The sequence below is a fragment of the Puma concolor genome, chromosome C2, assembly GCF_028749965.1.
Source record: "Puma concolor isolate L17-30 chromosome C2, mPumCon1.1.hap2, whole genome shotgun sequence".
Classification (NCBI taxonomy): Eukaryota; Metazoa; Chordata; class Mammalia; order Carnivora; family Felidae; genus Puma; species Puma concolor.
In genome coordinates, this window is record NC_141675.1 from 91,347,336 (window position 1) to 91,375,322 (window position 27,987).

The 27,987-nt window shown below is 48.9% G+C and overlaps 1 protein-coding gene across 3 annotated transcripts in view; it reads left to right on the plus strand.

Annotated features, from left to right (window-relative positions):
• The window catches only part of SEMA5B (semaphorin 5B), a 118,660-nt gene that overhangs the window by 84,301 nt on the left and 6,372 nt on the right, over positions 1-27,987 (plus strand). For all 3 annotated transcript variants that reach the window (XM_086675241.1, XM_086675242.1, XM_086675243.1), the window contains exons 4-11: positions 4,499-4,544; positions 15,083-15,145; positions 15,469-15,567; positions 16,107-16,320; positions 17,004-17,289; positions 19,597-19,732; positions 20,917-21,124; positions 21,222-21,429. In XM_086675241.1, the coding sequence (XP_086531367.1) occupies positions 4,499-4,544; positions 15,083-15,145; positions 15,469-15,567; positions 16,107-16,320; positions 17,004-17,289; positions 19,597-19,732; positions 20,917-21,124; positions 21,222-21,429 (1,260 nt within the window). The remainder of the gene's footprint in view (positions 1-4,498; positions 4,545-15,082; positions 15,146-15,468; positions 15,568-16,106; positions 16,321-17,003; positions 17,290-19,596; positions 19,733-20,916; positions 21,125-21,221; positions 21,430-27,987) is intronic.

Below are 27,987 nucleotides of genomic sequence, written 5' to 3' on the forward strand. Positions count from 1 at the left end.
CAGGCCATGGCCTTCCTGTATGAAGCACCTCACTTCCCTCCCTGTTGCCTAATCTTGTTTAGCCTCACTATTCTGGCTCTAGGGAGGGCTTGTGGAGACCTTACAAAATTGTAGACTCTTAGCTCTAGTAGAGAAGGGAGCTTAGAGATGGTTTACTCCAGTGGGTCTCAGAGAGTGATCCCTGGACCAGCGGTACCAACAGCACCAGGAACTTGTTAGAAATGTAAATTCTTGGCCCCACCCCAGGCCTGCTGAATCAGAAACCCTGGGGGTGGGGCCCAGCAATGTGTTTTAGCAAGCCCTCCAGGTGAGTCTGAGGACTCCTAGGTTTGAAAATCACTAGTCTAATCTAACTGCCTTCAATTTCAACATGAGGAGGCAAGGGACAGGAGAGGGGAATTGACCTTCCCAAGATCCCATTGAACAAGACGACAACAGAGGATGGGGATAGAACTCCTGTCTCCTTACCTCTGGGCTAGAGTTTTTTTCTGCCAGTCCCTTATCACCTTCGACTGCACTGGTGTTTTTCAGAAGCTCTCCACCCCTGATATTCAGATTCAGCAGGTCTGAAGGTGGGGGAGGGTGGCCACTAGGTTGGGCAACCCCAGGCTATCCTGCGTGGCTTACCAACCTTGACCTTCAGGTTTTCCAGAGTGTACCCACCCCCTATTTACATTATGAAAAGGAAGCAAGCCAAGCAGAGCTCTGGACAAAGACCAGAGGAGCTGCACTGCTCTTAGGGTACTGACCTCTGAACCATCTGTAAAGTCTGGCTTCCAGTCTTCTGTGTTGCCAACCTCTCAGGACTGTTGTGAAGCCAGGGCTGAAAGCATTTTTTTAATTAATTATTTTGCATCAGTGATATGAATGTGTCATGGTAAAACATTCAAAAAGTACAAAAGAATATACAATGAAAGACACACACACACACACCAAACAGGACGCCTTCTTGGAGGCACATCCTGCGACGAGAATGTGTCCTCCCAGAGGTAATCTGTGCTTACGCAAATATACAAGGGTATGGGCTTTATTTTTCCCAGCAAATAAAATACCGTTAACCCTTGAACAACATGGGGGGTTAAAGGCACTGACCTCCCTCCCCTTCCGTGCAGTTGAAAATCTACCTATAACTTTTGGCTCCCCAAGCCTAACTACTCAAAGCCTACTGTTGGTTGGAAGCCTTACTGATAACATAAATGGTCGATGAACACGTATTTTGTATATGTATGATATAATGTGTTCTTACAACAAAATAAGCTAGGGAAAAAAGTGTTATTAAGAGAATCATAAGAAAGAGCAAACACATTTACAGTACGGTATTGAAAAGAAATCTGTGTGTAGAACAAACTGGAGTTGTTCAAGGGTCAGCTGTAATGGTTTTACTTTTTATTTTCAGATAATTATGGATTTCCATGCAGTTGTAGGAAGTCAGTCCACATACCCTTCACCCAGCTTCCCCCGGTGGTGACATCTTGCATAATGACAGTGCATTGCAGTTAGGAAGCTGACATTGAGACCATCCTTCTCCCTTATTCAGGTCCTGCCAGTCTCACAGATGTACTTCTTTAAACCCAAAAGGATACCACTGATGCCTCTGCTCTGAACCTTCTGGACACATTTTGAAAACTGCCGGTCTTTCTGTGCCAGCCATGTGCCAGGCACTATTTTATGTACCATATATGTAGTAAAGCATCTAAAGCATATAGTAAATCAGGCATGTAATAAATCACCTAACCTTCACATGAACGCCGGGCAGAGGGGTTCTGTAATTATCCCTACTGTATGGATTAGGAAACTGAAGCTCAGAAGGGTTAAGCCGCCTGCCTGTGTTCTCGCTGCTGTTTCGGACCCACTCTGGGGCTTCCCCACACAACAGGCATGCCTTTTCCTGGCGTTTTGAGCCTGGCTGTGCCCTCAGAGACAGGGGACAGTCAGGTAGGACATGGTGCCTTGCACCCCTCACAGCAAATGAAGTGGTTCCTCAGTTTCTTCTCCCCCGTTCTCTAGGGAGAGAGAACTTTCCTTCCTCCTGTCCTTCTGCCTGACATTCTCCCTCTTCTTTCTGACCCCCTAGGTCTCTGGAATTCAGCTGGGGATATTTTTTATTTATTTATACCCTGCCTTGTTCCATAGGGGATTTAGGGGCAGGTCAGGCTGAAGAGATTTCTCTCTGTTCTCGTCTCCCAGAGGAGCAGACTACGTTGCCGTGATAAACGATTTTTGATGGGATAAAAATTAATAAAGTGATGCAATGTTTCCCCTAATTTTTTAAAGCTGTGAGCAGATGCCTCTGTTACCTGAGCAGACAGCTGGGGCAGAGTCCGAGTCCATCTGTTCTCAGGCCAGGAGGGAGGGGGTGGGGAAGCTCTGCAGGGCAGGGGGCTGGGGAGGGACAGCAGAGGCCTGCAGCCAAGGTCAATGGCGAGGCCTGTCCGGCCCCAGAACGGCAAAGAAGCTAAGCGGCGGCTGGGCCTGGAGCCAGAGCTGGGGACAAGAAGCCTCCAGGCTGAAGTGTCTCCTTCAGGCCCCTGGATTCATTCAACAGGGACCCCTCCACCCCCCATCTCCTCCTGGCCCACTCCACAGCGTTTCCCTTGAATTCTCTTCTCAGTACAGCCGAGGTAGGCCAGAATGTTCTAAAGCAATTATTCCTAAAAACCTCAGGAACCAAAAGGGGAATGGCTAAAAGAAAATGTTAGAAGGAGAGAAAAAAAGTTCTTAGGGAAAACCAAGACTTTACAGCTGTTTGATATTAATAAAGCCTTTTAACATGCACCACACCATCCCCTGTCTCCACAGTCCTGTGAAATGAGAAAGACGGCGTTAGTTTCTCCATTTTACAGACACAGACACTGAGGCCCCCACAATGTCCCCAGAAAGTAGCCAAGCTGGGATTCTCCCTGCCTCCGCTGCAGGGTCTACTCTGTGAGCCTGCAGCCACTTTTGTGTGGCGTGTTGACTGTGGCCCTGTCCCCCTCCAAGTCTGTGCATAGTGATAGTGGGCTTGTGGCTCCAGAGTCCAGGCAAAGCAATTTCCTCAGTGTCCGACGCTGTGAGTACTCGATGGGTGACTAACTGAGGTAGTAGTATCATTATCACTGCTATTTAAGGCCTTTTTAAAAATTACGACTATATCATTTTTAGAGCATTTCTAGGCTGACAGCAGACTTGATAAGAAGGTACACATGTTTCCCATGTGTCTCCTGCTCCCATAGCCTCCACCACAAGAGGGGTACATTTGTTGTCGCTGAAGAACTGCATTGACATATACATCATTATCACCCCACATCTATACTTTATATTATGGTCTCTTAGTGTTGTACATTCTGGGAGTTCGGACAAAGGTATAATGACATGTATCCAGTGTTACAGCGTCATACAGAGGAGGTTCACTGCCCTAAAAATCCTGTGCTCCACCTGTTCATCCTCCCTCCCCTCAACCACTGATCTCTTACTGTCTCCATAGTTTTGCCTTTCCCAAAATGTCATATAATTGGAATCATACAGTGTGTAGCCTTTTCAGATTGGCTTCTTTCACTTAGTATTATGCATCTAAGTTTCCTCCATGTCTTTTCATGACTTGATAGCTCATTTCCTTTTTGCTCTGAATAATATTCTATTATCTGGATACACCACAGTGTATTTATCCATTCACCTGCTGAAAGGCTTCTTGGTTGCTTCCAAGTTTGAGCAATTGTGAATAATGCTGCTATAAACATCCATATGCAGGTTTTTGTGTGGACACGTTTCTTTATTTAAGGTTTTTGAGCAGGAGGCTAATGTGATGAAAACAGTATTTGAGGCAGATGAGGCTGGCAGCCCCATGTGGGCTGGGGGGGCGCAGGAGAGGAATCGTGGGGGCGCTGAGGGGGCCACTGGGGCAAAAGCGGATAGGGTGATCCAGGGAGGGGATCGTGGGAAGGTCAGATCCAGAGTCACCGCAGGCAGGGGCTGCGGGAGATGAGGAGGCAGACAGGACTCCGGGGGCCCCAGGCATGGTGTTAGGAGAGATGGCTGGTCTGTCTGAGGAGGGGAGTCAGACAGTAGTGGGTCTGGGTGGAAGGAAGGAGATGGTGTGTTTAGGCTCCTGCAGGAGCTCCATGAGGCATCACGTTTAACAGAAGTGGGCTCTCTGGCTGGGAGGAAGGTGGTGGGGCTGCTCCCTGGACCTGCCAGGACAGCCAGGGAGCAGGGACGGTGTGGGCTTCAGGAGTAGACAAGTCTGGGCGTGAATCCCAACTCCTTCACTTACTGTCTATGACTTGGCCAACCTGTTTCCTCATCTGTAAATGCAGTTTTCCCTCTCCACTCATGGAGTTTCTGTGAGGGTTAACAGAGCCAATGGAGATAAAACTCTCCCAGGGGGTTGACCCACCACAGGCCCTCTGCAGTCTGCACCCTGTCCTGGCACCTTATGAAGCTGGAGCCGGGAAGCTGCTTCCTGGGGACCTGCCTGCAGAACCAGCTTGATTTATGATTCTTGTCTCTGTTTTCACAGGAACTACCTCTTCAGACTCAGCCTTGCCAATGTTTCCCTCCTTCAGGTACATTTGCCTCCCTTCCCTTCCCTTTCTTTGTGATTTCCCCGGTATTTGGGAGCTGGGGCTGGGGTAGCACAGGGAGCAAGGTTCAGAATTCAGCCCCCATGGTTGAAAACAGGAGCCCCATGCTCTTTTCACTGGCCGTGGACTCACGCCGGCTTCCAGGTCTAACAGCCAGGAAGGTATTTGGAAGTGAGGGTCACCCACATAAACATGGAGGCACACATGGGGCTCCTGCATTGTGCAGGGGAACTGCTGACAAGGGGAGAGAAGGAGCACCCAAGTGAGAATGACCAACTGGCCTTGTGTGCCTGAGACTGAGGGGTCTCGGGATGCAGGACTTTAGGTGCTAAATCTGGGAGAGGATTGGGCAAACTGGACTGGTTGGTCATTCTAAGTCTTACAGAAAGGACTGAGTTTTGGCCTCAAGAGAAAGGGTATCCCTGGTTCCTTTTTTAGCTTGGCCTGAGTGATCCCATTCTAACTCAGCGTTTTCACTGGACTGTGATTGATTTATTATCTGCTGCCAAGAAGGACTCCCCAAGCATAATTCCCTAAGTGCTCTAGGAGGCATTTTAATGGGACTCCTTGATCCAGAACATTTATCCCAGATTGAGAAACAGATGCCAAACCATCTCTGCAGAGACGGAACTTTCTAGATGAAAGAAGTCCATCTTTTCCTCAATGAGGGGAAAGCCTCCGTTCTTGTGTCTAGGAGGCTTGAGTATTTGTTGTGCATCAGATCTGAGCTGGGGGAGGAGGGGTTGTAAGACAAGCAGAGTCTCTGACCTCTAGGGCTCACTGTATAGCCAAGAAAAGATGGTGAGTGATGCATCTAACCTAATTACAGAATGGTTAAAGGACGCAGTCAGGTGCTGGACGGTTTGGGGTACAGTTTCACTGCAAATGGCATTCGGGCAAGGGGACACCTCCTTGGTGAGCTGTTGTGACATTCTGGTCTGACCTTTTCTAGCTGCACCTGGGTGTATACCCCCATGGGCCATTGCAGCTGACTGCCAGAGGGGAGGTATAAGGGAGCAGAAAAGGTCTGACCATCAGAAGGGAGGAACTAGGGCAAATAGAAAGGAAACACCATTCATTCATTTATGGCTCCATCTATCCTTCAGTCCTTACCCTTACCAGCCAAGCTGCCATCCATTCATCCAACTACCCATCCAATTAACATTTATTGAGTACCTACAGAAGGCTGGGTCTGGTTGGAGGCATGGTACTAGGCATTTGAGATCCAAAGTTGAATAAGGCTTAGTCCCTGGCCTCGAGGAATAAACAGATGAGATCACAAAGGATTCCCTGTCCTGGATGGGATTTCTGTGGCATGATCTTGGGGCCTGGGCTAGAGCAGCCTCAGTGACCTGCCAGCTTGGTCACAAGCAGCCCATCTAGAGCCTACTTACCAATTGATATCCACAGAAAATGAAACCAAGTTGCCAAGCGCAGCAGGTCAGGGCCTGGGGAGAGTGGGCGCAGAGGTGGTTCAAAGTGGGTGAGAGGAAGTGGACCCGGGCAGGGGTCCTACCCTGAGCTCAGGAAGTCGGCTTTTTGTTAGGTTCCCAAGGTCTGCAAGTGAAGATCTTCTAGGAGCAGTAAAGTGGTCCCAGAGAGAAAGAGAAACAGATGCCGTGCAAAGCATGCAGGGAGGGGTGAAGGCTAGGTTCAGTGGTGGCACTGGTGGCACCAGAGGCACTAGAAACCCATCAGGCTCAGCATGGTCTGCAAAGCCTTCTCGGAAAGCTGCCCTTGGCCTGGAGCTTGAAGGATGGGGATTTTCCAGGCAGCTCAGGAGGGGACACAGAGGTGTGAAATAGCATGGAGCACTGAGGGACCTGGTGGCAGGATCATTGGGTATGAGTGGGCAAAGGGTGGGAGATGAGGCCTGGGAAAAGAGAGAGACCACTTTGCACCTGGCCTGGTGCAGAGAATGGGTTAGTCAGGGGAGCCTGTTTGGAGGCCACTGCAATAGCTCAGGTGAGTGATGGGGAAAACTGAACTAAGGCAGGGGGTGGGGATGGAGAGAAGAGGAGGAAGATCTGCAGGTGATGGAAACACACAGGGTCACAACATCAAACAGCTCCAGGGCGCATCAGGCACACTGTCTTTTGCATGAAGGAGGAAGGGAAGTTAGCAGCTCTGGGGGGCTTGGCCAAAGGCTTGGCCCACGGTGGTGCCATCCAGGGCTCTGGCTTACAAAGCTGGGTAGCATAAATCAGGTTGGGAATGAAGCTAGCCTGGCTCTTGGCAGTAGTTCTGCCTTGGCTGCCCAGTAGAATCACCAGGAGAGATTTGAAAAACACTGATGCTTGGTCCCAACCTCAGAGATTCTGACTTGATCGGTCTGAGGTGCAGGTGGGCACTGGGAATTAAAAAAAAATTTTTTTTAAACGTTAATTTATTTTTGAGAGACAGAGAGAGACAGAGCATGAGCGAGGGAGGAGCAGAGAGAGAGGGAGACACAGAATCTGAAGCAGGCTCCAGACTCTGAGCTGTCAGCAAAGAGCCTGATGTGGGACTTGAACTCACAAACTGTGAGGTCATGACCTGAACTGAAATCGATGCTTAACCAACTGAGCCACCCAGGCGCCCCGGCACTGGGATTTTTTAAAGCCCCCAGGTGCTTACAGCACGCAGCCAAATTTAGGAACCGCTGCTTTGGATGTCAATGCCTTTTCTGTAGGTGCTGCCTGCCTGGTTTGGCTTCTGACAGTTGGCCCACAGTTCCCGGGTCCCATACCTTATCAGATGTTAGGGCTCTCTGGCTTGATGATGAGGCCTGACACTTGGTTCATCCCTCTCTGTGTTGAGCTGGCCTCTGCCGTGGGAAGATATCTTATGCTAACCCCATAACTCGCACTTGGAGCAACGGCTCAGCTGCAGGGGCTTCTCTGAAGGTTGCTGCCAACCAGCCACAGGTACACTAGGAATTGGTTTCATCACCTTCCCAAGATGTCTCTTTGGGGCCTGATCTCAGGAGTCTAGACTAGATTTTCCATGACAGAATAAGGAGAGGATTTCATGTCCACATCCCTACCATAGTGGACTACCTACCATCTGACCACAAAGGGGAAAGAAAGGGAGAGAAGTTAGAGTGGGCTGTCCGGAATTCCTGGGCAGACTGGAGGTGAACCCCCGGCTCAGGTCCCCTGGTCTGTCATCTGGCCTGGTGAGAAAGCCTTGACTTTTGACCACAGAAGCCTGGCCTCCGCAAGTGCCCTTCCATTGCCCTATTTGGGGCTTTGGGGTTCCTGCTCATAAGCTTTCAGTCCTCAGCATCTGCTATCACAATTGCTTACAGAAACCAAGTGCTAACCAAGAGCTGACCACCAGTGTCAGGAGGAGGTAGGACCCAGCGCTCCAAGCCAGCTTCCTCTACTGTCCATACTTCCTGGGGGTGCAAGGCGGTAACTCTAAGTTACAGCCAAATGCTCCACTGAATCCAAGGAAGGATTTAACAATGCTTTATTGATACCTTAAGTAATTAACATCCCTTTAAAAAATCTAAATACAAACAGTTTATGCAAACCAGTGTCCATTAAAAGGACTTCTAAGTGCCTAACCCCTATTAAACAGTTTATGTGAACTACTATTCCTTCAGGAAAATCTAAATACCCAGCCTCCTTCCCAATTCTCCAAGCACAAGAGGTAAGATACAGGTAGCAGCACAGAGGGCATTGCATGAGCGCGTGCATACGTGTGTGTGTGTGTGTGTGTGTGTGTGTGTGTGTGTGTGTGTTTACTGCTGCTTGCGGTCAGGAAGGGGAAATAAAATCAGCTCCTCTGTGATGGTTATTTATCAGTGTAACCTGAACTGGTTTGGAGAAAGAAAAGGTGGCGAGTGGTCAACAGTGTCAGGGGGTTGCTGTGTGATGAGCTATCCTGGATTTGGCAATTTTCTGGCCTTTGCCAGAGTAGTTCAGGGAATGATGTGTCTGGAGGCTTAATTGCAATGGATTCATGATCTTGGGCTGCTAGATGTCCTGGAAGTGCAGAAACACGGACTTTTTCTACATATACCCCATCAGGATACACATGGGGCTTTGTTGGGCCTTGGCATACAGTGAAGCTGATTCTGAGCTCTCTTCTAGTTAGCTCTACATTCTCCAAGCTGGTCTGGCAGCTCTCAAGTTATTTAAAATCTAAACTCCAGGGGCGCCTGGGTGGCGCAGTCGGTTAAGCGTCCGACTTCAGCCAGGTCACGATCTCGCGGTCTGTGAGTTCGAGCCGCGTCAGGCTCTGGGCTGATGGCTCAGAGCCTGGAGCCTGTTTCCGATTCTGTGCCTCCCTCTCTCTCTGCCCCTCCCTCATTCATGCTCTGTCTCTCTCTGTCCCAAAAATAAATAAACGTTGAAAAAAAAAAAATTAAAAAAAAAAAAAATCTAAACTCTCTGCTGAATGGTGGACCTAATGCTCAGAAAATGTTTTAATGATCAGCCATTGTCGCTGGTGTCCAAGGAAGTTGCTGGGTCTGCAAGGAGATTATCCAGGCCCTGGCCGTCTTGCCTGCTGTCTCCCGTAGCAGAAAACCATACAGTTAGTTACTCTGTTACTGGAGATTGCCGTATTAGAATTTCTGGGACAGTCCTAGTTTAAAGCTTTATGCATGGCAGATTGATTGATCATACATATATATCTCTACTCCTTCACAAAACCCCACTAAAAGGACAGTGAGGAATTTTAAAAGGTATAGGTCCACAATGACAGAGAGAACAAAAGAGACATCAATGGAGAAGAGATTAAACATATTTTAGGGAGATGGAAAGTGGATGGATAGTCATAATTGACTAGGCAGAACAGAACAGAACAGTTTACAGAGGAAAATATGGCAGAGAAGCAAACTGATCCCAGCCCCCAGAAGGGCTTAGAAGTTGGGATGTTGGGTATTGTGGAATGTGAAGATGAGGTATAAGGGGGGGGGGGGCAGTTGAAATTGTCTGAATTGAGAGATTGTAATCCAGGGATTCTATCCCATCCTACACAGCAATCCCTTCATCCATTTCACCCCTTCCCCAACAAAGAGAGACTAAGACCCTTACTCTAAAGAGCCAACTGGTGAGTCTCCAAATTTGGAGACTCCAAGAAAGCTGAAGGACACTAACGGGGTATGGTGCTAGAACAATGTTTCTCTTCTTTCTCTCTTTATGCAATTTATTTACTGAAGAAACTGGTCATTTGTCCAATAGCGTTTTCCACAGTCCAGATTTTTCTGATTGCAATCCAAGGGGTACATCTTAACATGTTCCACTATTCTCTGTATCATCTGTAAATTGATGCTAGATCTAAAGACTTTATTCAGTTTAGATTCCAGCAAGGTTACTTCATAAGTGTTTTATGTACTTTTTTTTAGGAGGTATGTTGTATATGATTTTCTCTGTGTTTTTTTTTAAATGTTAGCAGCCATTGATGATTGTTTCCCAGATCCATTAATGTTGTGGGGGTTACATTGTATTAGTTGGACTTCTACAAAGAAAAACTTCTCATCTCCTATTTGGTTACCCAATGATAGAGTCGTATAGGAAAAGCAGGGTAAATGTTTGATACTCTTCCTTTATCTACCACCTTTCAAAGAATGAGCTGTTTTCCTAGTGTCTGTGATGATCAATTAATCTTATTCTTTTATTATTATTATTATTATTATTATTATTACAAACTCAGAATGGCTTTAAACACTATTGATGTGTCTCAGTCCATTGCACTTATCTTTCATGGCTATGCCATCTCTTCCAGGACAAAGCCTCTTCAGGTTGGTTCCTGGGTCCTTTGACATGATGGCCCTTTTGCCTTTGGTTGCATCCTTGCTATTTGGTGTGAAGAGATGCTCCAGGCTCACCTTGTACATTTCCTAACCTCAGACCTGGAGTCAGCCATTACTCTAAGATGCCGGTTCCTTTCAGTGGGAAATGGTTAGTTGATTTATTTTAAATACAAACAAATAGCCCCAAATCACTAGACATTTGAAAAAAAAGCCTATAAAGTGAAAGAGAAAGATCAAAACAAACAAGCAGAAGGAATGAAGAAAGGTGCAGGGACAATTAGAGAAATATAAGAAAACATCTTAAAAAGTAATTAGAAAAAACTCATTGAATCTTCTGATATATAAAAATATATTTTTTAATATACTAAAAATGTGATTGGGGAAATAAAAATCGAATTGAAGAATATAAGATGAAGTTGAATAAAAATCTCCCTGAAATTAGAACAAGAAAAAAATAAGAAATCACGAACAGGAGAGAAATAACAGAATATTAGAGGATCAATGCACAACGGCCATCACTTGGTTGGATTCATAAGAGTTACAAAAAAGAGAACAGAGGAAAAGTTGAGGAAGAAATTAAGGATGAAATAACATAAGAAAATCTGCCAGCATGGAGGATGAGGCTTCACACTGAAAGGGCCGAGTGAGTTCCCAAAAAGGTCATGCACTAAGACACCTCAGTTGGAAAATTCAGGATATTGTAATGAAAGAGAAGATCCAAAAAGTTTCTAGAGCCTAAAGAAAAAGAAAAAACTAGAAAAGTTGGGGAATAAGAATTACATCAGACTTCTCAATCGCAACACTGGAATCTAGAAAACAGTGGGGGAATGAATGCCTTTAAAATTCTGAGTGAAAATTATTTTTAACCTAGAATTCTGTATCAAAGCTATCAATCAAGTATGGAGATAAAATGAATCAGACATGCAAAAATTTTTATCTTTTTAAAAAAAATTTTTAATGTTTATTTTGAGAGAGAGAGCATGCACACTCCCATGCATGTGGGGGAGGGGCAGAGAGAGAGAGGGAGAGAGGGAATCCCAAGCAGACTCTGCACTGACAGTGCAGAGCCTATCGTGGGGCTCAATCTCATGAACCATGAGATCATGACCTGAGCCAATATCAAGAGTTTGATGTTTAACCCACTGAGCTACCCATGTGCCCCAATGAATTTTTAAAAATTGATCTATCATGTTCCTTTTCTTAGGAAGATAGTGGAGATGTGTTTTACCAAAATAAGCAAGTAAATCAAAAAATTGGGAGACATAGGATTCAGTGAAAAGGAGAGGAGAGAAGGTAAGTCCCAGGATAACAGCCAAGCAGGGAAGCCCCAGGAGCAACCAGTCCACAATGGGGCAGGAGGCTGGAGCCTAGGGGCAGAAGAAAGAGGATGGGACTGAATAGATGATCAGAACCATTTGTGTTTACATTTAATAAATGATATCGAGAAGGATTTGTAGCAGCTGTTGGACACTGACCAATAACTTGGTCATCATTCCTGGTATTCCGGTAACAGCACACATTAACATTTCAGGATCATATGAGGAGGGAATTTGAGTCCTGGTTTTTTTGGAAAACCTTCTGTGGATACCTTCTGGTAAGATCAAGAGAGTATCAGCATCCAAACTTGCAGAATGGGAACAATAGCTTGGAAGAAAACTCTGGAGACCAGAGTGGAATATTCTTTAAGAACTGTGGTATCACTGAAACCCTGGGTGGTTCAAAAAATGATACTCTAAAACAAGCAAACAAACAAAACAAATGAGCACTGACAATCAAAGAGAAAAGTGATTCAGAAGAGGTGAACTCTGAATTCAAAGAAGGTTTTGGAATAATTAATTTTGCTTACATTTTTCTTTGTTGTACTCATAAGATTGATAGGTGATAAAAATTGTAGGTCTCAGTAAGAGCATTTTGAATAAGTTTACATTAAAAATTTAAGCAATAAAGGATTTGATTGGCAGCATATTTTCTTTCTTGGTGTTTCATATTACAATCAATGGTGTCTTACATTCAGTGAAATCCAGGGTACTGACTGGTAGTAGTGAACAATTTTTATATATTCATAATAATGTAAATACTGATGATTTTAATTTAAAATTAAATAATTATATTAATATATTAAATTAGTTTAATATTACATAATTATAGTGGGAGGATGAGGAGAAGGGAAATGTATGTGTGCTTTAACGTGGGGGGAGAATGGGATGGGTGAGTGGGAAAAATCTTCACCCCCATTAACAGGAAGTAAGAAGAAAAAGTCTGAGTTTGATACATATTTTCAAGAAATTGGATTAAAAGACACACACACAGAGAAGCAGCTAAAAGCATTGAAAGAAGTTGTCCTTAGGAAATGGGATTGGGGCGGAGGAGGAGTGAGTTGTTGGGGTTTTTTTTAAATAATTTTTTCATATCCTCTAACTTTTTCAACTCTGTGCATCATTACTCTTTTTTTTATCATTACTTTGATATAAATAATTTTTTAAATAAAATAAAAATTTTAAAAATGACTCAAACAAGCCTGTTCTGTGCTGTTATCATTATAAATATACATATTCTTTACAGGCCATATGTTCTAACTTTGGGTTTGAGAAATCTATTCACTGTGAGAAGCTGCAGGATGTAACGGAGAGAGCTCAGCTCTGGTGTCAGCTATCCGGGTTTGCATCTTGGGTCTGCTGCTTACTAGCTTTGTGACCTTGGGCAAGTTGCTCAACTTCTCTGAACTTTATTTTCCTCACCTCCTCACCTGTAAAATGAGCAGAAGTCTAAATGTTTTAGTGGCTGCAGTGAAGATCCAAGAGAGGTGTGTCAGTCCCTGGCACAGAGCCTGTCCGGGTGTCTGCTTTTCATTTGTACATTTGTACATTTGTACAACTGCCCCACCCACCCAACCCAATGGAAATCTCACCCCCTTATGAGCAAGGCCCCTTTGCCCACCACCAGCACCCCCCCACACCCCAACAGCTATCCACTGTCCAGAGTCTTAAGCCTGGACATCTACAGTGTCTATGGGTCACTGCTCTTTTCTGGCCCCAAAGGCCCTGAAGTTGCTTGTTTATGTCCCTCTTCTCACATCAGGCTCAGCCAGGGAGCTGATGGGGTCCGGAGGGTGACAATGGCTCCATTGTTCCTGTCCAGATAAACCTCATGGCTCTGTGGCCAGATGCCAGGGTCATGGGCCCTTCTTCAAGGTCTGGGAGCAGAGGCCTGCCTGAGCTCCAGGCCCGGCATGGCAGGCTGAGCCCAGCCTGCTCAAAGGTCTGATGGAGGCATGACCAACTTGCCCCCCGGCTCCTGAATCCAGGGTCTGCTGGAGCCAGCCCTCCCTCTGCCCCACAAAGCAGCCATCTCAGAGCTGTGGGTGGATTGCAGCCTGCTGCTCCCTCTTCAGGCAACCCCCCTCCACACCCCAACCCTGGAGCTCTGCAGGCAGGGACTTCACGGCTAGAAGAAGCTCTGTGAGAAATGAAAAGCAGATGGGGTTTTTTTCCCCCCTGTTTGGATGGAAGACCTGCTTGCTCAAGGCTCCCTCTCCTAGGACAGGTAGGCAGTTCATGTTTATACATGTGACCCAGAAATATATAATGAGCCACACACCAGGGCTGTTGACATTGCCTGGACCTGGAGGGTAGCAATCTTCCCTCCAGATGCTCTTCAGAGGCTGGGAGGGATGTCTCAGAGTGGAGACAGAATAGGTGAAGGGGCAGAGGGGTTCCCAGGTGGGGAATAGTCCTCTCCTAATGCCATGGACACTTGGAAACATGAGGCCCTGAGTGAAAACTCTGTCCCCTAGCACCCCATGGTGCATCCCATAATAGAGCACGAGTGATACTACAAGGGAAACAAGAAGGGAAGCAGACAGCACAGAATCTGGAAGAGAGGTAGCAATTAAGAAATAGGGATCCCAGGGTCGCCTGGGTGGCTCAGTTGGTTAAGCGTCCAACTTCGGCTCAGGTCACGATCTCATGCTTTGTGAGTTCAAGCCCCGCATTGGGCTCTGCGCTGACAGTGCAGAGTCTTCTTGGGATTCTCTCTCTCCCTCTTTCTTTGCCCCTCCCCCACTTGCATGCGCTTGCTCTCTCTCTCTCAAAATAAATCAATAAATTTTTTTAAAAAGAAAAAAATAAATAGGGAGCCCAAGGTCCTGATACAGCAAGATAAAGAGAAAAAACACACAGAGCCTTTGAATCAAGAATGAGGGTTCCAGTTCCTGCTCTAGCACATGGCAGCAGTAAGTCACACAGAATCTGAGTTTCTTCATCTGTTAAGGAAAAAAAAAAGAAAACACTTTGCAGGATAATAGTGGGAAAATTAAATAGATCTATCTCTGAGGTTTGCAAAATCTAGCCTTTCTTCCCATTCATTTGAGAGACATCTGACACATAGGGAGCACATTTTCCATCTCGGGCTCTGGGTCTGGGGTGGTTCTGAAGGTCGTCCTTGGCCACTTCAGCTCCCTGGCTGACCTGGGGAAGGAAGGACAGAGAGTCCTGGGACAGAGCTGCATGGGGGTAATTCAGCATGAGGAAGTTGTTACTCTAGGCCTCCCTGACCCAGGCAGGTGGGGAGGGACTGAGGGCACATCCTTCTTAAAGGTCTCTGAGTAAGGAGATCTGGCAGCCCTCTGGGTCCGAGCAGATGTGGCGAGGGGAACCCTTACCCTGCAGGCTGTCATTGACCCTTTCCCAGCTTCCGGTCCACTCCCAACCCTGACTGCTGCCTGCCCCGGCCGTGAGTGCCACGGCCATATGATGTCTGTGTGCTCCTCCCGCAGGCCACAGAGTGGGCCTCCAATGAGGACACGCGTCGCTCCTGCCAAAGCAAAGGGAAGACTGAGGTATGTGGCCCTGGTGGGTGCAGGCATCTGGCTTAGAGCTGTCAGGTGTGTGGTTGTGGGGATGGAGGGTCACCATGTGGGCATGAGGCTGCCTGTGTGAGAAGCCCACCCTGATCCGATTGGGCAGCGATGCAGCCACCTGGCCTGGGAGGGAGATGTGAAGGCAGGGGATGTCCACAGATGCAACCTGAACTTCAGAGCAGGGCACATCTGGGGCAGAGGGGAGTGCTTTCAAATGTCTGTGGGGCAGTGGTGTGAGGGAAAGACACCCAGCCCCACACCTGGTGTTCTTGTTCCTTTATTACTTTCCCTTCTTGCTTCAGGAGGAATGTCAGAACTACGTGCGAGTCCTGATTGTCACTGGCCGGAAAGTGTTCATGTGTGGGACCAATGCCTTTTCCCCAGTGTGCTCCAGCAGACAGGTGGGGCCCCCTCAGGGCAAGACAAACTGAAGGGGTCACAAGAGGTTGTCTTTCCTGTCTTTCCCAGGCACTACATAGCCTTGGGGTGGGTGGCCAAATTTAGGCGCACACACACACACACACACACACACACAAGAATGTCCAATTAAATTTAATTTCAGATAAACATCAAATTATATTTAGTGTAAGTATGTCCCATGGGAGATTTGGGATACACTTATACTAAACAATTATTCATTAGTCATCAAAAATTCAACTGGGCCTGCTATATTTTATCAGTCAGCCTCACCTTGGAGGGTTCTGACTGGGATGCAGGGAACAGAGGCAGATGGAGCTCCTGTGACTCAGTCTCCCCCCTCCATGATGGCTGCTCCCTCAGGGGAGCTATGTGTGGGGGAGGGAGTGAGGAAGAGGTTGGAGACAGAGAAAGGCCCCGAGAGACCAGGAACCCAGGAGGAAGCAAACTCTGGGGTGGCAGGGGAGAACAGGGAGCCCCTGGGTGTCAGGGAAAAGTGCCCCTATCTGCCCATCGTCCCCAGGTGGGGAACCTCAGCCGGACCATAGAGAAGATCAATGGTGTGGCCCGCTGCCCCTACGACCCGCGCCACAACTCCACAGCTGTCATCTCCTCTCAGGGGGAGCTCTACGCGGCTACCGTCATCGACTTCTCAGGTCGGGACCCCGCCATCTACCGAAGCCTGGGCAGCGGGCCACCTCTTCGCACCGCCCAGTATAACTCCAAGTGGCTCAATGGTAAGGGGGCACAGCCCTGGGGGTGGGGGTTCTCCTGCCAGCCAGCCCACCTGACCCCTATCAATCCTCCTTCCTTCCCAGCCTCTGAAAGGGCTCACACTTGCTTCATCAAAAAGCCCAGAGGCAGGGAGATACTTGCCCAAGGACCATAGCACATCAGAGATGGACTCCGGATGAAACCACAGATGTCCTGAGTACCCAGAACAGATGAAGGGGAGGCTGTGAGGGCAGAGGAGGAGTTAGGAATTAATTAGGAGAAAGGGTTATGGAAAAGAATAGATTGGGAGAGGGTGGTATGAGTTTCAACCCCCTGGCGTTGAATTCCAGCTTCTCCCCTGACTGGCTGTGTGGCCTTGAGCAAGTACTTGACCTCCCTCTGCCACAATGTTCTCATCCATAACAGGGGGATAATCATAGCACTTAGCTCATAGGTTGCTAAGAGGATCCTATAAAGTACTTATAATATTGTCTGGTATGCAGTGAGTGCTTGGAAGCACGTGTTAACTATCATTATACCTGGACTTTGCACTGGAGGTAGGAACAGGGTTAGTTAGAGCGCCCAGGTCCCCAAGCTGGCCAGGGTGTCAGGATGCCCATCCGGGGAAACGGAAGTAGTAGGTACTCCAGACTCTGTCCCCTTCCTCCCTGCTGGCCCGACCCACTCCTCCTCTTCTGCCTCCCAGAGCCAAACTTTGTGGCAGCCTACGACATCGGGCTGTTCGCCTACTTCTTCCTGCGGGAGAACGCGGTGGAGCATGACTGCGGACGCACGGTGTATTCTCGTGTGGCCCGAGTATGCAAGAATGACGTGGGCGGCCGCTTCCTGCTGGAGGACACGTGGACCACGTTCATGAAGGCCCGGCTCAACTGCTCCCGCCCGGGCGAGGTCCCCTTCTACTACAACGAGCTGCAGAGTGCCTTCCACCTGCCTGAGCAGGACCTCATCTACGGGGTCTTCACCACCAACGTGTGAGTCCCTTGCCCTCTGCCGTCCCTTCCGGTCCTCGCAGCCTGGTGGGAGTGGGCAGATCCCTCTTTGAGCCTTTGTTTCTCCTTCTGTAAGATGGGGAGTGCGTGCCTTCCGCCCTGGGTAGTCTGAGTGTAACAGCACTCCATCCGGTCTTAAGGGTTAACTTGCTCCCAGATAACGCACTCCTTACTTGCTTGTGACTTGCTGCCTCTGGAGTGGTAAGCACTTATTCTAGATTGCCGTGAAGGGCAGGCCTAGACCAGATCTGAAGCAAGCAAATGGAGCTGGATTATGGCTCTGTGGAGGAAGAAATTGCTGGTGGTGAAAGGGAAATAGCCCTCCTAGGGGATGGAAGCCCGGCAAGCTCAGAGGGAAGTCTTTCTGGTCCCTTCCACCTCAGGACTCTGTGAACCTGCTAAAGCTAACCAGCAGAGTCTTCTGGCAGTCCTGATGGCACTGGGAAACACAGGCTGGGAATTAGAACCCCTTTTGTTTCCTGGGTATAAGGAGATCATGAGACCCTGCCCCCACCGCCTCCTTCTGTGTAAAGGCTGACCCAATCAGGTGATTTTCTTATACAGAATGCTGAATGGGCAGCACAGACCAAGGAACACATCTGTAGTGCAGGATGCTGCTGGGGCTTCTTTGTGAGGACCTCTGAAACATATGCGCCCTAGACTGGTGTTTGCTTACCCTTGGCCCCAGGTAGCAGGGATTGGATGAGGGCCAGGCTGGCTATAGGAAGGACGGTCTGAGGGGATGCACAGGGATGGGAGGAAAGCTGGGAAACAGGAACAGAGAGGCTATCCAAGGCAAGGGACAGACATGCAGCATAGCCCATACAGCCATGAGCTGATAGCCAGGACTTAGTGACCAGCCTGGCAGTCAGCACCAGAAAGTGGGCAGCCATGAGCAAAGGGCAGGAGCTTCTGGAGGGGCATCGGGGGAAATGATGACATTGGTATGGACTGTAAGGAGCTTATGTATTGTGTGCCTTTTCCATGCCAGGTGTGTGTCATGGTGGGGGGTGGGGGGGGAAGCAGGGATGCCATTAAGAAAAAGACCTGGTTCTGCCCTTAAGAAGCTTACATTCTAGAAATAGTGGTTATTAAACACCCAGTTTTAACTGTGATAAATGCTACAAAGGGCAAAGGCAGTGTGCTGAGAGCCTCTACCAGTGTGGAGGGGTGGTGATCAGGGAAGCCTTCCTGTAGGAAGTGACATCTACAGGATGAATGAGAGTTAACTAGGAAAGAGTTTGGGGGTGGGAAGAAAGAAATGTTTGAGGAACTTAGTGGAGACCAGCATGACAGGAGCCTGGAGGGTGAGGAAGAGGAGAACAGGAGAGGAGGCTGAGGGGCTGGGACAAGAAGAATTATGTCCCAAAGACCTTACAGACTGCTTAAGTGTTTTGATCTTTATTCTAAGAGCAAGGGGAAATTATTGAAGGGCTTAAAGCTGACCAGAGACTAGCTTGGATGTGCATTTTGAAATGTTTGCTGTGGCTGCTGTGTGGAGAATGGATTCCAGGAGACTGAACAGGCTACAGGGAGGCCAGCCAAGAGGACAACACAGCATCCAGCAGGAGATGAGGGTGGCTGACCCCAGATGGGGGCGGGGGGGAAGTGGACACAGACTAAATGCAGAGAACAGAACTGGAAACATTTGGGGGAGTGGTGTAGCCTCTGTGACCTGTTCACATCAGACTCATAGAAACACCTAATTCTGGGACTGAAAGGGTCTTAAGAGGTCATCCGGCTCAGGGTATTGTGGGATGCAGCATGAATCAGTGGTTTGATAACCAGCTTTAAAAATAAAATAAAATGAAGACAGCAGAATGGAATGGAATAAAAGTATCAGAGTACAATAATGTATTTAGTAAGGGCAAGTATTGTTTCATGAAGATTCTTCACAGATGTGTGTGCTCATGTGTGTGCTATTCTGAGTTGTAATATGAAATGTATCTCTTACAGTGGGCTGTGGCTGGAATGTTTGAAAAACACTAACTTTTTTGAGCCTCCCACTGGAGAAGGGAAAGGGATGAGGAAGTAGCACAGAATGACCCCCCCCCCCCCAGTGCTTCTCGTCAGGGGGCTTCCCCCCCCCCCCCGAGTTTCCAGAGTTTGAGGGTGAATTCTCCTCCTCCTGTGACACCCCATGGTGTGGGAAGCACCAGGCTCACCCAGGTCCACAGCCAGCCTCGGAGCCGGGCCATGGTGTGACGTGACAGCTGGCGGGGGGGAGGGGGGGTTACAGGCATCGAGCCCCACAGGGAGGGCAGCATCCCGCCATCTCTTGCCTTTCAGAAACAGCATTGCCGCTTCTGCTGTCTGCGCCTTCAACCTCAGTGCCATCTCCCAGGCTTTTAATGGCCCATTTCGCTCCCAGGAGAACCCCAGGGCTGCCTGGCTCCCCATCGCTAACCCCATCCCCAACTTCCAGGTACAACTTTTCCTCCCCGTTCCCTCTCCTCACAGACCACCTTTCCCTAGCCGAGCAGCCACCAGCTGGCTCTCAGCTGCTCAGCACGAACACCAACCCTGCCCCTGCGGGTCTGCACCCATCTGTGCCGTCTGCGATAGTTCCCTAAGAGGGTGGTAACATCTAAGACTGTGGACTGAGAAGGGGAGAGTGGGTAGGATGCAGAGCGAGGGAGCATGCTCTGAGCCATCTCTAAATGTGATGTCTCACCCCCAGGGAGACTCAATGTAGGGGACCAGGAGAGCACTCACAAGCTGTCTGGCCAGAATTTGGGGATTTTAGCTGGAGTTTGCTTATACTCTCCCCAGCCTGGGTACTCATTCCTGGAGGGTCTGAGTGCCAGGAGTGGTCAGCGCCGAGCCGTTGGGTAATGAAAGCATACCTAGTGCTGTGGTGGAGAAGAGGAAAGAGCCATGAGGCAAAGGAACCTACAGGTGGTTGACTTTCACATCCATCCAACTTCCTGCCCACGGGGCAGTATGGAGCAGGGGAAGACCTCACCATTTGCAGTGGGATTATCCTGACCCAGATCTAGCCCTCCCTCTGGGTGATCTTGACCTTGGCCAAGTCACCCAACCTCCTTGAGCCTCTTTACCCTTCTCTGGTACATAGGGATAATGCTCTCAACCTCAAAGATAAATGCAAGGGTTAATATGTACCTGACACAGTGCCTGGACTGTAGAAGTGCTCAAGAAATGGTAGTTGCCTTCCAGCTTGGGTTTAGAAGGCATAAGAGCTTGGAGCTGGTAGGAACCCACGAGAGGAAAGGCAGGTTGTGGCCCAGCATGGGGGAGGAGCCCCTACAGCAACAGCATAAAATCACAGGACACTGTTTTTGGCACTCAAATGATTCATTTTTAGATAATCCCAGCTCCTATTTCATCTCCCCGTCCTCTTCACCATCCCCAGAACGTCCCTCCTCCCCATCTTCCCTGCCTCATGTTCCCTTAGTTCTCAAAAAAGAGGTATGGCTCCCTGGAAGGGGTTGCAGCCGCCCCCTCCCCGCCGCAGCGATGTTGGGGGTGGGGAGCCGGGATTGGAGAATCAGAACCTGCCACCCGGGTTACGATGAGGAAGGAGAGGGATAGGGGACTGCGGCAGCCGGTTGGCTGGGCCCGTGTGACCCCACCCCCTCCCCGCTGCAGTGCGGCACCCTGCCAGAGGTGGGCCCCAACGAGAACCTGACAGAGCGAAGCCTGCAGGACGCACAGCGCCTTTTCCTGATGAGCGAAGCTGTGCAGCCGGTAACGCCCGAGCCCTGTGTCACCCAGGACAGCGTGCGCTTCTCACACCTCGTAGTAGACCTTGTGCAGGCCAAGGACACGCTCTACCACGTGCTCTACATCGGCACGGGTGAGCCTCCCCGTCCAGCCCGGCTCCCGGTGGGGAAGAGGTTGAGGGGCGGGGGCTGGGCTGGTCCTTCAAGGCCACCTGCATCTGGCCCCTGCAGAGTCGGGCACCATCCTCAAGGCACTGTCCACGACGAGCCGCAGCCTCCGCGGCTGCTACCTGGAGGAGCTGCACGTCCTGCCCCCCGGGCGCCGCGAGCCCCTGCGCAGCCTCCGCATCCTGCACAGCGCCCGGGCGCTCTTCGTGGGGCTGAGCGACGGCGTGCTGCGGGTCCCGCTGGAGAGGTGCGCCGCCTACCGCAGCCAGGGGTAAGCGGGGGCCGCGGGACGGCGGGTGGGCGGGCTCCGGGCCTCCAGAGGCTTATGCCCGCCAATCGCACCTCGGAGGTGGCGCCTAAGAGGCAGAGCTTTGGAACCACCTAGGGTGGCATCCTGACCCAGTCTCCTTATTTGCCTTTGGACAAGTCACTTAACCTCTCTGAACCTTGGTTTCCTTCTCATAAAATATCTGCAGGGATTTTGTAAAGGTTAATTGAGATAGTCTGCCTGAACCACTTATCACTGCCTGGGGGAAAAGTGTGTGCTTAGCAAATGGTGGTGGCTGCTGTTATCCCTGTTGTCAACCCCAAAGTTAAGGCCTCCCAGCCAGCTCTAGCTTAGCTGATTTATTCTCAGCCCCTTTAATTCAGAGAAAGGTCTTTATCTTTGAAACCACAGTACTTACTACCTAGATGTGGAGGGGGAGATGAGAGATGATACTTTTGAGTCAGCACCAGGTTTTTGCTTTTCTTCCTTCCTGACTTAGAGGAGGCAGAGAGGACTGGCTTGGGTGGGGTGGAGGTGAGGAGCCATGTGGAGTTGTTTGTTGTGTTTGCTTCCCAACTGCTTCTGAGACCTTAGCTTCAAGTGGATTCACAAATTTGGCAATAACGGCACTGGCATTTAGGGGGGAAAACAAAAAGCCTATTCCAAAGCCAAATAGAAATGCATCTCAGATGCCTATCACGTGAAGCTCCCCTGAGCTGTGCCCCCTCATTTTTGAGGTAATCAAAGGCTGCCTGGGCTGGCATAGCCACAGCCACATGGGCTCCTGTGGCCTTTGCAACACAGAAACCTCCTGGCTGTGCCCATCTGTCCTGAGAGTTTAGAGACAAATGGTATCCCTGCTGCCAAGGGTCGTTCTCCAGCCCCTGTGGGGTGTGCTGGGAGCTGGGCAGAGGTCTGGAGGGCAGGGGAGGACACTGGATGGCCATGGTGTGGCAGCCAGAGAGGAAGAAAGGGAGGGCAGTGCGCAGACACTCAGGCTCCCCTCAGTCTCAACACATGGCTCCGTCAGCAAAACACCAAACATTTACTAAGCCCTCCCACGCTCAGAGCACTTTGCAAAGCTGTCCGTGTGAGAGGGGAGAGGCAAGAACACGGCCTAGAACACTCTCATTTCCCTCAGAGCTGTAGATGTCTGGCTGGGGAGAGAACCTCACCCTGTGTTGGACGTGTGAGGCATACTAGGCGGGGCTTACGTGGCAGAATGGGACACGCCTAGGATTCTCCCTCAGCTCCGTCATCTACTGGCTGTGTCATCTTGAGCAAGTTACTTTACCTGTTGAGCTTTCCTCTCGGGGGAAAATGGGGAAACTGTGATGGAGTAAATGATAGTTGGTTTTGGCAGAGATGTTGTAAGGATTGGGAATTACATCCATGAAGTGCCTAGCCCAACAAGTCGTAGCTAGTGTCCTTATTCCTTTCCCATCTCCACAAATGCATTTAGGGGCCCTGCAGCCTCCTGGGATCTCTGGAGTCTCAGCATCTCTGACATTGAGTACAGGTAATACTGCGTGGCATGAATGATAGGCTGTCTACTGACGGTGTTTCTCCCATATCTTGTATTCTTCTTTAACTCGTGTGTTGTTATTAAACTTTTCACATATGCCTTGTTCTTTAAATGATTGTTGTTGTTGTTTTTTTTAATTTATTTTTGAGAGAGAGGCAGAGTGTTACTGGGGGAGGGGCAGAGAGAGAGGAAGACACAGAATCCGAAACAGGCTCCAGACTCTGAGCTGTCAGCACAGATTCCAATTTGGGGCTTGAACCCCACGAGCCATGAGATCATGACCTGAGCCGAGGTCGGACACTTAACCGACTGAGCCACCCAGGTGCCCCTCACATGTGCCTTGTTCTTTAAGAGGTTGTAAATCCTTGAAGGCAAACTCACTGTCCCAGTACTTTTTCTACTTCACCAGGGGACCATGCCCAGCCCCAGGCACAAAATGGCCTTCCACACATGACTGATCCATCAGCAGATTGATTATTTGGCCTGAGAGAGGAGGTTGGTGCAGGAGAGGAGTGAGGAATAGTACTGAGGCCAGCTGAGAATGCCAAGGGAGGATTTGATCCCAATCTGTGGCTATAGGCACTGAAGTGGGGGAAGTGGAGTGACAGGCAGTGTGAATAGGTGTTTGACAGCCATCAAGGAGACAGTGGCGTGCAGCACTGTAGAGGGTCAGATGGTCGGCCAGCATGAGGTAGTGCGGCTCCAGGCTGGATATCAAGTAATGGGGTCTGCAGTGGAACCAGAGGAAGGAAGACGCTGGGACATTTCACCACTCACATGGTGCTGCAGAGAGGGGACAGGGAGGGTGCAGAGCATGGCCAGGTGGAACAGCAAGGGAGAAAGAAGTCAGTTTGGAATCTGATACTTTCACCCTGTTTGAACTCCTGAATTTGGGATCTGAACCTTTGATGTGTACAGTGAGATCCTGCCATAAAACTAGAGGTGGACCTGAAAATGTGAGGTCTCATTATTGCAAAGTTAATAAAATGACCAGGGTGAGGCTGTGTAGCCACCAATCCATGCACTCCAGAGCCTGGAAGCCAACTATCACACTATATGAGAATCTGTGCTATTGTGGGGCAGATTGTCACACGGGTTTACTGTGTCCCGGGATAGACATTTCATGCCTTTTTCCTCATTCCTAACAGAACTGGCAGGAGGGTGAGGATGGATGCGCAGAGGCCTCTTCACGCTCCCTCCTGTGCCCGGAATCCAGGGGCTTGTCTCCAGCCCTCTCCTTTCACTCAGGCAAATCTCAGCCCCATAGGGCATGACCAGGATCCTGGCCTGGCCAGAGAGAGACCAGGGCTCACAAGAGGTGGAACAGAGGGAATCAGCTGCTGACTGGCTCTAAAAAGCAGATGCTTTGTGCATGAACCACCCCCTTCCTCCTTCCAGCATGCCCTTCATGAGGCACTGGAGGAGGCGTGGGGGTGCCTACCCCAGCTCACTCAGGAACGTGGATCAGAGTATCTCCTTCCCACCTCCCTCCCAGGCAGGAAATCTGGGTTTTCCTCCACTGCCATCTTAAATAATGGCCACTTGCTCTCCAGCTCCACCTTGGACAGCTCCCATTGTGAAACTATTGCTGCAGGGTTCTGGAATCCGCCTGCTTCCAACTTCCACCATCCATCTCTGTCCTGCCTCCCAGCCCATGGAATGAACCTGTTCCCTTTTGTAATGGCTGCTTAAGACACTGCAGTAAAAAAGACATGGTAATATATTATCGGTCTAATGGCTGCTTCTATGGAAGGAACTCTCAATTGCTACCCATTCTTACAGTCGGACACACTTTAATTCTCTCCTTGGAGCTTTAATTTTCTTAAGAACATTCCCTGCTCTGTAAGCTTTGGAGTGGTCTTTGGCCCAAAGCAGCAAATGTGGACAAGGAGAGAGCTCAAGCATTGGCTCCAAGGGAGTCGTGCAAGCTTCCTCAGGCAGCCAGAGCCAGGGGCAGGGGCAGGGGCAGGTGTATCTGTGGAGAATCTAGTCTCCTCTCTGGGAGAACTGAGAACAGGCTGAGAGGGCGAGGGAGCCTAAGCAGGCCAGGGGTGGGAGGTAGGGGGTTGGGGCCAGCATCCAATCTGTGTTTTTCTTCCATCCTTATTCTTTTCTTATTCTGTCATGGATTGGAAAGACAAGACATTTCATCTCTTAGCTTAAGAACCCTGACCAATGTAGCCTTAGAAAAGCAATGAACAACCATGCTATACTTTAGAATCACCTGGGGAGTGTTTAAAAGATTCCAGTGCCTGGGCCTCCTCTGATCCAGAAGGCCCAGATATAGGTGGGTTTTTTATTTTGTTTGCTGAAGCTTTTAAAAAAGATCGCCAGGAGATTCTAATTTGCAGTCAAAACTGGAAACAATTGTTCTAGAACTGGTTAGACCCTAGATGAAAGAAGTAGCAAGAGGCAAATTGCAATCTTCCAGTATCTACTGCTTTTATCTTGAATAAACCGATTCAGATTTTCGCTTTTATCCATATTCTCTACTGGCAGACATTTGTTTTTGATGAATAGAATCTTATTTATTATTATTATTAATCACTAGTCATGGCTTTTTTTCCATTTAATTTATATAGCTTACAAAGTGCCACATCAGCTGCTTCTAGAGTTTGATACTGCCTTCTGAGAGCTGAGGGAAATACCCTCAGGAGTGGGTTTTATTGAGTTCTGATTGGTTGAATTTGCTAGCAGCAAATTTGGTTCAAATGTCAGCCAGAGGAGCAGAATCTCAAAACCACATGCTGCTGGGACTACTTTGCATATGTACTGCATTTAGTCCCATGATGTCTAGTTTGATTCATTCTGCTGGTGAAACACCCCCAAATCAAACCTTTGGATTCCCAATGAAAATATGAACACACTTATATTGTACAATTTACACAAATTGTTCTTGAGTGAATAAAATGGAAACAGATTCTTGAGTAACAGATGAACGTTTTGGATTTCTGGGTGGGCCAGAGTGTGCTTACTGGGGTCCATCAAGGCCCTCGCCCATTGAAGCCCAAGGCATCACCTCCCTTACATGAGGCCAGGGGCTGCCTGAGCAAGGGGCATCATTGTCTTCTTCAACCTTCTCTGGCAACAAGGGGAAGCCTCAACCCTCTTCTTCTTCGTAAGGTCTCTCATATAAGCTCTTTTGTCCCTGGAACCTGACACAGTCTGTTGAACCACTGAAAATAAAGAACTCACCTGACAGGAGACTTTCCCTGAAGCTTCAAGTGAAAAGAGAGATTCTATCCTGAAAACACCGAAAAGAGCAACCCCTTGACTCTTTCATGTATTCCTTTAACCCTTGGCCCCTTTGGCCAATCAGAAATCACTCTGTAGTGTCACGTCATGGTGTGGACTCTCCCACCCTCCTTGCCATCCAGAACCTCCTTTACCTGAAAGCTTTTCTGCTTCCTAACTTCCAATTTCTGCCCCCAGTCCCAGTGCTCTCTCTAGACCCGCTCTTGCAGACCCACTGCAGTGGAGCAGCCAGGCCTAGGAAAAAGGGTGGAAGCTGGGGAAAGGAGGCAGAAAGGATCCAGGGTATCCCCTGGGGTCGGCAGTGGGCTCTCTGGGTATTGGAGGGAACTTCCTTCAGGTGCCAGAGTCTGATGCTCTCTTTGCTTAGCAATGAACAGCAAATCCTGATTCTATAATTTCCACACTCGGGGTGCCTGGGTGGCTCAGTCTGTTAAGCGTCTGACTTGATCTTGGCTCAGGTCATGATTTCACGGTTTTGTGGGTTGAGCCCTGCATCAGGCTCTGTGCTGACAGCATAGAGCCTGCTTGGGATCTCTGTCTGCCTCTCTCTCTGCCCCTCCCTGACTTGTGCTCTCTCTGTTTCTCTCAAAATAAATAAATAACCTTAAAATGTTTTCCATACTCTTTTTTTTCCTCCTTGAAGGCTTACTAGTAGATATTTGATTATTTTTACATATTTGTTGTTTGTTTGTTTTTAGTTATCTCTACACCCAACACGGGGGCTCAAACTCATCACCCTGAGATCAAGTGTTGCTTTTCTTTTTTTTTTTTTAATTTTTTTTTCAACGTTTATTTATTTTTGGGACAGAGAGAGACAGAGCATGAACGGGGGAGGGGCAGAGAGAGAGGGAGACACAGAATCGGAAACAGGCTCCAGGCTCTGAGCCATCAGCCCAGAGCCTGACGCGGGGCTCGAACTCACGGACCGCGAGATCGTGACCTGGCTGAAGTCGGACGCTTAACCGACTGTGCCACCCAGGCGCCCCAAGTGTTGCTTTTCTGACTGAGCCAGCCAGGCACCCTGAGATTTAATTTGTTGTTGTTGTTGTTGTTAAAAAAAAAAACTGTAAAGGATACAATGAGTAAGTCTGAAAGAGAGAGGGAAGAGAGGAGGCCTAGAATATGAGAAGTAGCAGCACTTGGTGCATTCATTGGTGTGTGATCAATTACCTTTTCTGGGTCATTGCAGATAGGCCAACCCTGAGGGACCAGGAAGGGGGACCTGGGATGTGTGACCCCTCTCCCAGCAGTCTGAGCTCATTCTCATGATGCTAACACACTGGACTCTGGTTCCTGCCCCTGAGCAGCACAAGCATGTGGATGCCCCAGGCGACCTTGAACTATGCCTAGGTGTTCCCTGACCCTGTGCCTGTGTTTTAAGGCATGGGCCTATGTGCGCTCAGTGTGTGAAGTCAGACACAGCCTCCAGCTGGGAAGGAGGAGCGTGGTGGGAAAAGCGTGGTCAGGAAGTCTAGGTTCTAGCCCCAGCTCTGCCGTGTGCAATTTGTGTGATCTCGGGGAAACTCCTCTTCCTTCTCTCTGTTTCTTCCTTTGTACAACAAAAAGGTTGTACTGTGGATCCCAGTAACTCTCAACTTGGGTCCCATTAGAATCACCTGGGAACTTTTAAAAACCTCCCTATCCCCAGAGATTTTTGTTGGGGTCGGGGGGGTATCAATATTTTTTGAAAGCTTCTTTAGTGATTCTAATGTGCAGCCAGGGTTGAGAACCACTGGGCCAGACCGTCTCTAAGATGCTTTCCATCATTAATGTTTTAGGAC